At 40.6% G+C, this 14,106-nt stretch overlaps 1 protein-coding gene across 5 annotated transcripts in view; it reads right to left on the reverse strand.

The window, feature by feature from the left end:
- KCNMA1 (potassium calcium-activated channel subfamily M alpha 1) overlaps positions 1 to 14,106 on the reverse strand; it is a 907,067-nt gene that overhangs the window by 73,862 nt on the left and 819,099 nt on the right. For all 5 annotated transcript variants that reach the window (XM_027858884.1, XM_027858875.1, XM_027858865.1 and 2 more), the window contains exons 22-23: positions 8,465 to 8,689; positions 2,008 to 2,200 (exon numbers count right to left, since the gene is read on the reverse strand). In XM_027858884.1, the coding sequence (XP_027714685.1) occupies positions 2,008 to 2,200; positions 8,465 to 8,689 (418 nt within the window). The remainder of the gene's footprint in view (positions 1 to 2,007; positions 2,201 to 8,464; positions 8,690 to 14,106) is intronic.

Below are 14,106 nucleotides of genomic sequence, written 5' to 3' on the forward strand. Positions count from 1 at the left end.
CCATCTACCCTACCACACTGCTGGCTACTTATTCAGGAAAAATACTATCATTAGGAAAACCAGAGTAAGGAGGAAAAGGAAAGGAGTGAACTTTCTTGCCCATCTCTTCCAACCAGGGCTAAGATTTTGTCCTCAGAATGGACATGATGCTTCGCCCAAAGTCACCTACTGGGAACACAGTCACCTGAACATAGAGCAAGCCATTTCCAAGGGAAATGCCCTAAATCACCATATGCTGGCGGCTTTAAATTGGACTTAGGAATTGATGATTCATTGGAAATGTTTATACAATAGAATCCAACTGCAATTATAGACAGAGATAACAATGCTATCTTACATTTCCGTGGTGTGTTAGATTTTCAAGATGCTTTCCTTAAGATAATCCTGTGAGTATTAGCTCCATCTGACAGGTAGAAAACTGCAGCTTTGAGACATCAACATTTCACTCAAGGACACGCAGTTAATGTGGATCAAAGTTGTAGGCTTTCAAAATCATGTTGTTTTGATTCCAAACTCAGTGGTCATCCTACTAGACAATCCTGCCCCCACCCCAGTTACCAGGTTCTATTGAAAGAGGCACTCTATGTCATTATGGTGGACACACTTTGACTTTGGAATAACCAGATTCATGAGATATTAAAACATTATTTCTGGGATGCTGCTGTATCAACTTTTCAAGCTCCCTGAAGGCAGCATCTTTGTAAACAATTGTCCAGCATCTGAGACTGGAGATTACTCAGCCTGGGAGTAGGGTAGATGTGGCTGACAGTTCGTTTTATGCTATATCTACTCTCTGGGAGAGAGCTGGTGAGCTGACAAAAATAATTTAGTGGGTGAGTAACATGTCGTGATTTAAGAAAGAAAAACAAAGTTTGTTTCACTCATATTCATTGTCTCTGCTGCTACCTGGAGGTGGGGAGGTGAGGAGGTGGGGAAGGGATTCAGGTTTTGTCAGAAATTATCACTTCTCTGTCTCCAATCCAGAGCTGTGCTGATCAACATGCCCATCTTTGTTCATCAGCTACATGCAGCCGTGACCCCAATGGTGCGATCAATGTGCATCATGGCTGATGCTCTGGCCCTTCCAAGGACTCATTTATTCTAAACAATCCCAGTCTGATTGTGCATTTGTGTGCATGTGTGTCTGCATGTGTGTGTAAGAGTGTGTACATATGAACAGGCATGCATGTATATGTGAGCACATGTGTTTGTATGTATATATGAGTATGTAGGCATGAGTGTTTGCAAATATTTGATAGTTTAGAAGCATGCATGAATATGCATATGTGTTTGCTTTCATGTCTGAGTATATGTGCATGTGTGTTTGTATATATTGTGAGAGTGTGTGCATGTGCGTTTGCATATATGTGCAAAAGTGTGGGTACATGAATATGTGTGCACACACGTGTGTCTGCATGTTTGTGAGGGTGTATGTTTGTAGTGTGTTCATATGTATGTGTGAGTGCATGCATAAATGTAAAAGTGTGTGAGTATGTATGTGTGAATGTGCACATGTGCTTGCATATCTGTGTTTGCATGTATGTATGTACAGTGTGGTCACATGTGTGAAAGCATGTGCATGTGTTTGTATGCGTGTGTGACAGTGAGTGTGTGAGCATGTATTTGCATATATGTTTGAGAATATTGTGTGCCTGCATGTTTGCATGTGTGAGAGATAGTGTGTTTTCATGTATTATGAGGGTATGCATGAATGATTACAAGTATTTACACACATTGTAAGTATATGCATTGTCCATGTATTTTTCAGTGTGTGCATGTATTGTGAGAGTGTGTGTGTTTGTGTGTGCTCTTAGCTTTCCAGCCTGCTTTCTGTAACAGTGGGAAGAGACAGCAGATGCCCCCTTTAAAAGCTATCCCAGCCATGAGCGGGTTTCACTGTCAGCCTGGCTGATGCAAGCTCTTTGAATTACTGAATGAAGGATATTCCTCTTGCCAGGTCCTGTCCCCTGTAGGCACTGCAGGGGAGTATTATAGGGCAGTCCTTACCTTGGGAATTAGCCTGTAAGACCCCAATGCTGTCATCAAACTGCATAGATTTGATGTTGAGTGACGCCAGGATGCATTCCTTGTCCTGCAGCGAAGTATCATCAATATTATTCTGATTGGCTGACAGGATAACGCACATGTCACAGAGGTTGATGTTGACAGCCCTTAAATCAGCCCGACTTAATGGTGTACCCTTTGGCAGAGAAGAAAAAATAAAGAGGGAGAGGGAGAGAGAGAGAGAGAGAGGGAAAGAGAGAGAGAGAGAGAGAGAGAGAGAGAGAGAGAGAGAGAGAGAGAATAAAAACAAATTAAAGATTGAGAAGGAGCTTTGGGAAATTATTTAACAAGTATCTGTTTTATGCCCTGACATTAAGCTGGCCTAACTATATACCAGGGAATAGGAGTCGCGTGTTAATCTAAAGGGTACTTGGTGCTGATGGCAGCATTTTAGGCTCCCTCTTCATACTCAATCAAGCTATTACTAACAAACGTGGAAGAGGAATAATGCCAGAGCCCTACATCTCCTTTCTGCTTTGAAATTGTCCTGATTTAAGCCATCGTCCTGTGGCAACCTCCGGCTTTCAGAATGTAATGAGGGGGTGGGTTTTAAATGTCTGTTTATCTAATGGCGGGTCACCTTCTGTCTGGGGCAAAAGGAGAAAGAAGTAAAGAAGAAAGAAAAAAAAAACAACAAGAAACCTAACTCATGATCTCTGTGCAGCCAAGAGAAGATGGCACGGGGTGGGGCCAGAGGCCGTGCATGACTGGGGGTGAGGCAGCTGTGATGGGGCGTAAGGTTTAGTCATGAATATTGGGCAAAGGGGAAATGAGCTCTTGTAAGTGTGTGTGTGTTGGGGGGTGGAGCTGGATTCTTGTCTTAATTGGTAGAAATTGTCTGTGATTATTTTTGTGGGTGTAAAGTAGTCTTTTCATTTTAACTCTGTGGTAATGGGATTTTCGAGACCTTCAGGGCCCTGGGAGGGTGGGGTGAGAAAGAGAGATCACCCGAGTGCTAAGCTATGCCAAAATATCTGAGAAGTGCATGGGGCTGATTTCCTGAAATACTGTCTTTCATGGAAACTCAGGATCTGTCCCCAAATGAGCTAAAAAGCAATGGATTTTAGGACTGTAGACCTAGGGTTGGAAAGAGTCTTAGAAACCATTTGGTTCAACGGAGACCCCCCTTCCCCCATTTTACAGATAAGGAAATGGAGAGGTAAATTGTCCAAGGTCACACAGAGAGCACTTGGCAGAGTCAGGATTCAAACTCACATCCCAAGACTCTAAATTCAGACTTCATTCCATTAAATGATATTCCCTCCTGAACTAAAGGTCTCTCTTAGACTGGAAACTAGAGCTTTTTGCTAGGTCCAGTAGGGACTTTGTCCAAAACAAGAATTGGTGGTTAGGGACTATTGAGGGAAAAAAGATTGAAGAAGATGAAGGTATGTGCAACTGAGGCACATGGTGTCTGAGGAGCACTCCTTTTGGGGAACTACACCTCTAGGAGAAGTCATGTTTAGAGACACTGGTTAAGAATGAGATGTTAAGATTGGCTGTGAAGAATATACTAATGAATTTATTTCAGACAAATTGACCAGGAGAGCGTTAAGGGCTAGAGATGGCTTCCAGAGAGACATGAAGAAGACATGGTCATCATAGGTGTTCTGAAACTCACAGGGATCTTAGGAACCTATGTTTCCCCCTCGGGGAACCAAAGGGAAGGTTCAAAAGCAACTAGAGCCAATAAGACCTTCAATGAGGCCAAGCAGGGAGCTGCAAAATCATTGCGGGCCTTGAAAAACCGAAATCCACTGAAGGAACTTTGGGAGACCAGGTTAAAAAAATAATAATAAAACTAAAAAGTCATAGCATGCTTCTGTTTAAAACTTTTGATGGCTCCCTATTGTCAACTGAGCAAAATTTTAACTTCTTAGTCTGGCCTTCAGGGCACTCTATAGTTTGGCACCACTCAACTTTTGAAGCCACCTCCACTGCACATACTAAGTATGTCATGACTAACCCCTATACATGCCATGTGCTTTCCCACCTCCATCCCTTTGTACATGACTCCTTATGCCTGAATTTCCCTTGTCATCTGTACATGTGGACTTTCTATCTGAATATTAAAGTGAAGTTCAAATGTCACCTCCCTAAAGAGGGTTTTCTGTATCCGCTCAGTTGTAAGACTCTTTCCATCTTAAAATCCACTTAAAATCCTGTCTTAGCCATTAACGACATTTTATTATACCTTATAATGAGAGGCATAGCTCTTATTACAACATGATGAATTTAAGGCTAGAAGCTCATCTAGTCCAGCCACTTCATTTCAAAAAAGAGAAAACTGGGGTATAGGGAGGTCATGAGTCGATTGTTCAAGGTCATACAAGTAGTAAGTAGGAAAGCCAGGATTTGAACCCAGATCTTGATGCCTTCAAATTCAGTGATCTTTCCACTGTATCTGTACCTTCTGTGTTCTAATCATTTCTATGTGTTTAGCCAGGGTAGAAACAGCATTGAAAACTCCATATATTATTGATTAGATTTTTATAATCTCTATACCCCAAAATCAAGTCAGAGCAGCTGAGATTCACCTCCAATCATGAGATTCCTTCTTTCCACTCATACAGCCACAGCTCAGTCCTTAGCCCCTCCTGGCTCGATTATGACAACACCCTCCTACGTGGTCTCCAAAAAACTTCTGGTTTCTCTCCCTCTCCATTCTATCCTTTGCACATTTGTCAAAATAATCTTCCTAAAGGAACCGATCCAACCATATCATTTCTTACTCCACAACATTCAATGACTACCTCTTGTTTCTAGAATAAAATATCATCTTCTCAGCCTAGTATGTCCTTCACAATCTGGCTCCTGACTCCCTTTCCAGCCATTTCATATTACTCCTCTTTATTTACTTTATATTCCAAATTGATCTATTTGCTGTTTTCTGATTTGGGCTATTTCCCACCTCTGTGTCTTTGAAAAAACTGTTCCCCTAGTCCTGAAATATACTCCCTTTTCACTTCTGCCCCCTTTGAATGTTTTGTTTCCTTCCAGGCTTATTTCATTTGTCTCCTAAGAGGAGCTTTTCCTGATTCCCTCCAGTTAGTGTTAATATCCTCTACCTTTTGAACTTGTCTTGCATTTGTAGATTTATTTACATATATTGATATACCTCTCCAGATAGAATGTACCCTCCTTGAGGACAGAGATAGTTTTATTTTAGCTTTTTTGGTTTATGTTTTTTTCCCATCTCCAACAGCTAGCACATTTCTTGGTGTCTAATAAACACTTAATAAATGCTGCTTAAATTAAATTTGAATTGGTTGTCTGACCTTGATTCCATGGTAGACAATCTATATGAAACATGTTGATTCATTACTTTCCTCACTGATCACTTTGGGATTGGATTCACTAGATCTCATGGGTTATAATCCAGCATGCTACTTTCTCCTGTCTAAATAGCTGCCCCTCTAGGAGAGTATGCTGGCTGCAGAAATTAAGACAAGCAACCCTTTATAAATACTTGGTGGTAGCTTGGTCATAAGCATCAATATATTTCTGGAAAGTGGGCTGAGTGACAAGGAAGAATGAGCATAGCTTTTGAACATTTTCTGACCTAAGGCACTCTCCTTCCAGAGAAGAAGCAATTTATTTTCCTTCCTTTGTGAGATTCTCAACACAAAACAAAACCACATTGTTTATTTTGCCAATGAGAGGCACTGCAGGATAGATGATAGAAGGCTAGCCTTGTAGTCAAGAAGACTTGGGTCAAGTATTGCCTCTGATATATACTATCTGTGTAACTATGGGCAAGTCATTTAATTGGACAGTGCCCCAGGCAACTCTCCAAGACTACAGATTATAGACAATTTACCAATGTAGCTCAGTGGAGGGAGTTTCCATACCAGAAGTTATCTTCACCAATAAAACCAAAAATGTAGGCCAAAAAAAAAAAAAAGTATGTTTCAGTCATCTGTATCCATAGTCATTTAATATCCACTTAGAGTAGTAGCAATGAAACAGGAAAACACTAGCACATTTGGGCAAGCATGTGTTCTAAATACAAAAAATATAAATGATATCAATGGAAACATCTTGTGTTTCTCTGGGCATTCTCTTTGTATACAGCATTATTTAAACAGTGAAATATGTGAAGACATATGTGGAAGCCCATTTTGTACAAATGTGCCAGGCCTAAGGACACTAGGTTTTAGAGGATTTGAAATGGTCCTATAAAATCTGAGAACCTATGCATTTACATATGCCAATTCACTAGGTGAGCTCAGGGAATCAATGAGCAATTACCCCATCCTTACATACAAAGGAAAACTTTGGTGCAGCCTAGTGAAACAGCAGCAACTTGACCAAAAATTGTTTTGCCAAGTCCTGCCAAAGAGATGTCTTTAAATGCCCATTTAGAATGTTCTGGGCAGAGAAATGATTAAGGAGAGGTAATAGGATGGATAATATTTATGAACTGTACATAAGGGATGAGTGTGCACATCTGTTGGGGTACAGAGATGTGTACTGGATGGGGGATTACCTATATATTTTGGTGACTATCCATGTACATATACATATGGGTATATGTTCATTAAGTCAGTTGTTTTTGATTTGGGTGTGTCAGCCTGGGATTCAGGAGGGCTAGATCTGATGGTCAAAGTATAAATGGTGGGAGCTGGCAAAGGGTATTTACGTATAGATCAATGCTTTAATGTTTATTTCAAAATGGAAGAATTTTCCTGTTATGAGAGATTTCCCCATTAAACCTAGGTTATCTTTTTTCCTCTTTCATTTCTGGCATTCTAGAAGCTGACACCCAGAGGACTGAAACTGCATTGAAAGAAGTTTATCAATTCCCTAGGGAGACTGAAAGGCATAATCATATATTGCATCATTTCATAAGAATATGGCTTTTCAATTGGAAATTGAGGGGCTGCCCATCAATTAGGGAATGGCTGAACAAATCATGGTATGTGATTATGATGGAATATGATTGTACTATAAGAAATGATGAACAGGATGCTCTCAGAAAAACCTGGAAAGACTTATATGAGCTGATGCAAAGTGAAATGTACTGTGTGCAAAGTAACAGCAATATTACAAGATGATCAGCTGTGAATGACTTAGCTATTCTCAGCAATGTAATGATTCAAGACGACGTCAAAGGACTTCTGATGAAAAATGCTATTGAGAATTGATGATGTCTGAATACAGACTAAAGCATACTTTTTTCATTATTCTTCTTGATTTTTTTTTATCCATGTTTTCTTTCACAACATGACTATTATGGAAATGTTTTGCATGACTACATGCCTTCTCAATAGGGGGGTGGTCTGAAGGGAGGAAGGGAGAGAATTTGGAACTTGAAATTTTAAAAACAAATGTTAAAATTGATTTTACATGTAACTGGGAAAAACCAAAATATTAATAAAATAAATAAAAAGAAGATAAAATCTAAAAAAGAAAGAAGAAGGCCAATATTAAGGAAAGACTTAGACAATAACATGATTCTGGTACACATTTTCAACATGTGGAACAACATCAAATGCTACATATTTTACCTCCAAGAACTTTTTTTAGAGTTTATGGGATATATATATATTCATTGAAAAGCAGCAAAGATAGAGTTCCTGTATTCTTCAGTCTAATATCTATCTCACTGATTTTATGGCCAAGGTTCTAAGTCCTTCTCTCTGTCAGCTATCTCTAATTTATCCTACATTATCTTGTTTGTACAAGTTGTTTTCATGTTGGATTGTTAAGTTCCTTAAGAGGAGATATTGTCTTTATTTGTATCCCCTGGCCTTACCACAGTGTCTGGCACATAGTGGGTATTTAATAAACACTAGTGTGTTTGACTGTCTGCCCTTTAGATTTAGGGTCCAATGTGTTTTTAAATGTATGCTATCAGACTCATACTCCAGATGATAATAGCCCCAAGAACAGAGTTTCCAGTGGAAAGGCTACTCTGCCATAAACTGTGGGGAGAGAGAGGCAGGAAGACCAATATATAGCAGATAAGAATAAATAGATCTTTCTTCAATATAGCTACAAAAAAAAATTTAAGAGGGAAAAAGAGAAGAGAGGACCTAGTTCAAAGTATTTACAATCATCACTATCAGCACAAATCAATTCACAAACACTACCACATCAAATTCATCAGTACCCAACGAGGTTAAGCAAGGGGAAAGAGTGTTCAGAAGGTAATAACATTTGATACTAGCTGAAATTCATTCTTGATGAGGGACTGAAAACCACTGCAAATTTCATTTAATAAGGTCTCCCAGGGCTTAGGTTTTCCTGGATGAAACACAAGGGATGGGCTAAGTCCTCAGGCCCATAACCAGACAAAGGAACAAGTTCATGATCAAAGACATAACAATCCTGCCCAGCTGGGATTTTCTTGAAAAGGAAAGAAAAGAAAGTATTAATAGTACAGCCTTGGACTTACAGGCAATATTGAAACTTTGGGAAAGTTATGTAGTGTTTCCCATTCCCGCTTGAGGTACTCAATGGAACCCACAAACACAATGTGCTTCAGTTCGTGGTAGTGAAAATTGCTCGCACGCAAAGGCATCACCAAGTTCCGGAGGCCAATCAAAGCTGATGTGACGTCACCAAAGATGCAAACCACCACATGCCCACTCAGAACCGTCATGGCAGCTTCACTTCTCGTCTGAAACAAGAAAGTAAAAGAAGACACAGAGATTTGGGTTAAACTCATTAGTCCATTAAAATAATGACTTTTCACCTGGGTTCTTATGATGAGGATGCTTAGGGCTATGACTCAATCAATAAGCATTTATTAAGCACCTACAGTGCTGTGATAAGTGGTGGGGATATAAAGAAAGTCCAAAGGTAATCCCTGTCCTCAAGGAGCTCACATTCTAATGGGGGAGAAAATGTGGTGAAAAAAAACAAAGGAAATATAGACAGGATAAATTGGAGATAATCAACAGAGGGTAGGCACTAGCATTATAAGCATCAGGACCTGAGGTATAAGACCTGGGAACTGAGCAATAGAGTCTTTCTCATTTTTATTACACTTCTTTACTGTCCACCCTACACCACTGGGGTCTGCTGTTATTTGCATGGGTGTTATAAATCAAATGCTGAAGACAAAACCAAAAAGGAAAGGCATTCCCAGGAAAGAGTGCTTACTTAAGCAAAGAGGTCCACTATGGGAATTCAGAATGGAACTTCTCCCGGGTAGAAAAGATTTGTTGCCTCTTGCTAGAAGTAGACCAGGTAGTTACAAAGCTTAGATCATATACTGCAAATGGCCTATGGACGCTATTCATCCAGGCTCAGCAGTGTAGATTCCAGTCCTGAGAAGCACTATAGAGAATGGATATTTGGGGAGAGAGGGCAGATCTAACATGGAATCCCAGATGCGTATAATGGGAAGCCAATTTCCAAAGTTTGACACCAAAGAAAGATGAAGAAGAATCAAAATACATTTTTTTTTTCAAATCTAGAGAAAAAGAACAATTGGGCTCAATTCAATCAATCAAGTGTCTATGAAGTACCTACTATGTGCTAAGCACTGTGTGATGACTAGGGATACAAGTACAACAAATGAAAATCCCTGTTCACAAGGATCTATATTCTGATGGGGAATCAAAGTGACCCACCAGACAACCTCCCCCTTCCTTCTTCGCTGGTATGATACCAATTTATATTTATCTATGGGCATCACAAAACGCTAGCCGATACCTAAGAGATCAACTACTCAAACATCCTCATTTTATCATAAACTGAGGCTCAAAAGGGTGCCTTTCTCCATGGAACCATTGTTTAGGACAACATCTGGCACATTTTCGGTTGTTCAGTCATTTTTCAGTTGTGTCTGACTCTTTGTGACCCCATTTGGGGTTTTCTTGGCAAAGATACTGCAGTGGTTTGCCATTTCCTTCTCCAGTTCATTTTATAGATGAGGAAACTGAGGCTCACAGGGTTAAGTAACTTGTCCAGGATCACACAGCTAGTAAGTATCTAAGGCTGGATTTGAACTCAGGAAAATGAGTCTTCCTGACTCCAGGCCTTTCACTCTATCCACTGTGCATCCTAGCTGCACCTACCTGGCACAAAGTAAGACCTTAATAAATGTTTACTGAAATGACTAATATGGAAATATGTTTAACATAATTTCACATGTATAATCTATATCAGATTACTTACTCTCTCAGGGAGGGAAGAGGGAAAAGAAGGAGGGAAAGAATTTGGAACTCAAAATTTTTTGAAAAAAGTATTAAAAATAATTCTTATATGTAATTGTGGGAAAATAAAATATTATTTAAAAAACATGTTTGTTGACTAACTGACTGACAAGAACTTCTGTCTCTAATAACAATCTCAGACATGCAAGCCTGAGTTTTTGAGTTCTAGATTTATTGTTGTGATTCAGGGGAGCTCGAGAAACTTCTTTGTGGGAAGCTAGGTAGTACAAGGGACAAAACAGTGGGCCTGGAGTTAGAAACACTTGAGTTGAAATCTGACCTCATACTCTTATTAGTTGTGTGATGCTGGACAAATTACTTAACATCTGCCTGCCTCAGTTTCCTCAAATGTACTATAGGAATAATAACCCTTTAAGGATTGTTCTAAGGATCAAATGAGCTGATGTTTGTAAAGTGCTTAGCACAGCACCTGAAACATAATTTGTTGTTATTCAGTCACTGCCGTCATGTCTGACTCTTCGTGACCACATTTGGGGTTTTCTTGGCAAAGATCCTGGAGTGGGTCGCCATTTCTTTCTCCAGCTCATTTTACAGGTGAGGAAACTGAGGCAAACAGGGTGAAGTGACTTGTCCAGGGTCACACAGCTAGTAAGTGTCTGAGGCTGGATTTGAACTCAGGAAGAAGAGTTTTCCTGACTCTAGGTCTGGGACTCTATCCATTGGGCTATCTAGCTGTCCTTAATTAATTAATTAGTTAATTAATTGATGCTCATTCCCTTCCCCTTTTATTCTGCGCCTGCATTTTTCTATGCCCTTCCCTGGAGCACGGGACTCTCTTGCCTTTGAGCATTAAGAATGGAATGAGGGGCAGCTAGGTGGTGCAGTGGATAGAGCACCAGCCCTGAAGTCAGGATGACCTGAGTTCAAATCTGGCTTCAGACTAAACACTTGACACTGGGCAAGTGACCCTGGGCAAGTCACTTAACCCTACTTGCCAAAAAAATGGAATAGGTTGGGATAGAGTCCAATGGGACTACTCTGGGTTGGGACTGCCTTGATCAGACCGGTCTGGTATTCACTCCTGCGTGTCCCAGTCTAGAAAGGCAGTTGACAAAGAGGAGGGAAGCTGAAAACCATAGGGCATGAAGATTAGTGGAAAGAACTGAGGCTGTTTAGCCTGGAGAAGAGAAGTTCTGAGGGGCTGGACATGGGACATGATAGTTGTCTTTAAGCATTTGAAGGGACCTTATAGAAACTGGGAATTGGACGTTTTCTACTTGTCTCTTTGTATGTTTGATTATACATATTTGTTACAAAGGTTTTATCTTTTTTTAAATTTTAAATATGGGAGGGAAGATAGGAAGAGAGAAAACAAATGCTTGCTAATTAGGTGGGGGGGGGGGAGAGCAGTAAAAGAGAGTAGAAGGAAGAGAGACAGATTTAGGAGAATTCTTCCTAGCAATGTAAATCATTCCAAAGTGGATCAGAGCAGCTAGGTGGCACCATACTGCACAGAGCACCAGGCCTGTAGTCCCGGAAGACTCATCTTCCCGAGTTCGAATGTGACCTCAGACACTTACTAGCTGTGTGACCCTGGGCAAGTCATTTAACCCTGTTTGCCTCAGTTTCCTCATCTGTAAAACAAGCTGGAGAAGGAACACTCCAGTATCTCTTCCAAGAAAACTCCAAATAGGGTCACAAAGAGTCTGAAACACTAAACAACAGCAACAATGTAGAATAGGCTATCCTGGAAAGTCTCGCTAGAGATCTTTTTGTTTCATTTTTGTTAATTTTTTTTTGCTTTTTGGTGAGGCAATCAGGGTTAAGTGACTTGCCCAGGGTTACCCAGCTAGTAAGCATCAAGTGTCTGAGACCAGATTTGAACTCAGGTCCTCCTGAGTCCAAGGCCAGAGCTCTATCCACTGCGCCACCTAGCCACCCCTCTCACTAGAGATCCTAACAGGAAAGCAATGGAAGGGGATTTGGGGCAAGTCTGGGTTTGATTGGATTGCCTCTGAGGCACCTTACAATTCTGAGATTCTGCAATCTGTGATCCATGACGCAATGATACGCTAGATTTCCAGCTCTTGGAACGTGCTCTGTTTCTTAGCCTTCTGAAGCCTTTCAGAGGAAGACCCCCATAAAGACAACAGAATTAAAAACTTGGGATGGGTCAATATGGGAGCAAAAAAGTACTCTGAGACCATACCTGCGAATGATATAAATCTGAAGTCTTTGTGCAATGCAAATGTTCATTTACTGCTGGCCCTTTCGCATCCTGTCATATGAAATAATATAAATGACACAAGGAAGCTCATTACGGGCCATTCTCCCTGACTCCTTTCTGTTCATTGCCTCCCTTTTGCCCCTCTATGACTCCCAGTCATTGTATACCAAGATAGCCCCATGCAGCCAATCGTGTCTTTGGGGATATATATGAATTTCCACCGTACGTATCAAACTCTGGTTGATTTACTTTCTAGAATTGACTGGTGTATTGATTGTTTAAATGCCAATATTGCAATTCATGACAATGTCAGGGTTATTACCGCAACCCCCAAGGAGAGGAGGAAACCGGCTCTCTTGCTCCCTGATCGTTAGGATAAAGTGGGGGCTGTCACCATTATTGGTTTCCCTGCGCAACAGTGCAGGGAAATCTGAGACACCGGCCTCAGGAAATGCTTTATAAACTGCGACAAAGTGAGGATCCACTAGGGACCTCATTTCAAATATCATCAGTTTTGTGGGGGAGATCTCGACTTAGTTACTGGCTGCTTGGAGGTCTGAGTGCATGGGCACCTCAAGCCGAAGCTTCTCCTGACTCTAACTAACTGTGATAGGCCCCCTAATTATTTTTAATTGGCCGAGTCAGCTGGGTAGCTAGCCCACTTTAACAAGCAGATGGAATGCAAACAGAGACTAAGGTGGGGGATGGGAGAGTGGCATGGAAGGGGAGGCAGGAACATGCCAATCACCAGAAGGTTATCCTAAAGACTTGGGGCAATACAGACTCATTTGAAGCCCTGTATTTTCCATTCATTCTCCAGACCAGACCTCCCAGATGAAGCCTTCACTGGCCTCCCCAGTAGAAAGTGATCTTGCCTTCCTCTGAAAGCCCAAAGCATTAAACCAAGTAGCCAAGCAAGGACAGTGGCCAGAGCACTGGATCTGGAGTCAAGAAGACCTGAGTTCAAATCCATCTTCAGACACTAGCTGTGTACAAGTCACTTAACCTGTTTGCCTCAGTTTCCTCATTTATATATAAATTAGGGATAATAATAGTACCTACCTCCCAAGGTTGTTATGAGGATAAAGTGAAATAATATTTGTAAGGTACTTTTCAACATTCAAAGTACTATATAAATGCTTACCATTACCAGTATTGTTATTATTGTTATTATTATTATTATAACATCTAAGAGTTCTAAGCTGAACCTCAGTGTCCCTGATGAGAAACAATGGAATAGTTGCTCTATAGTTACAGTATGTTCACTAACCAAAAAATGTCTTGTGACTGGTTAGTTGCACGTTCATTAACCAACCAATCTGGCTCCCACCAACTTTTACAATCTTTTTCTTATTACTCCCTTTGGTGAAGTCTCCATTCCAGCCAGACTGATCTCTTAGCTACTCCTTCTATTAGACAGGCCCTCTGCTTCCTTGTCCTTGAGCAATAGACTGCCATGTCTAGATCACCTTCCTTTTTCACCTTAGCTTCCTTTAAGACCTAACTCAAGCCCCAAGGCCTTTCCTGAGCAATTCCTCCAATTGGTAAGGCTCTCTTTCTATTGAGATTAAATTGCATTATGTTGTAGATATTTTGCATTTGCCTGCTGAATGCAGGTGATGTCTCTCCATTAGAATATAAGCTCCCTCAAGGCAGGGGCAATTTCATTTTTTGTCATCATAACCT

This window comes from Vombatus ursinus, unplaced genomic scaffold (assembly GCF_900497805.2).
Source record: "Vombatus ursinus unplaced genomic scaffold, bare-nosed wombat genome assembly UNPS02000749.1, whole genome shotgun sequence".
Taxonomy (NCBI): Eukaryota; Metazoa; Chordata; class Mammalia; order Diprotodontia; family Vombatidae; genus Vombatus; species Vombatus ursinus.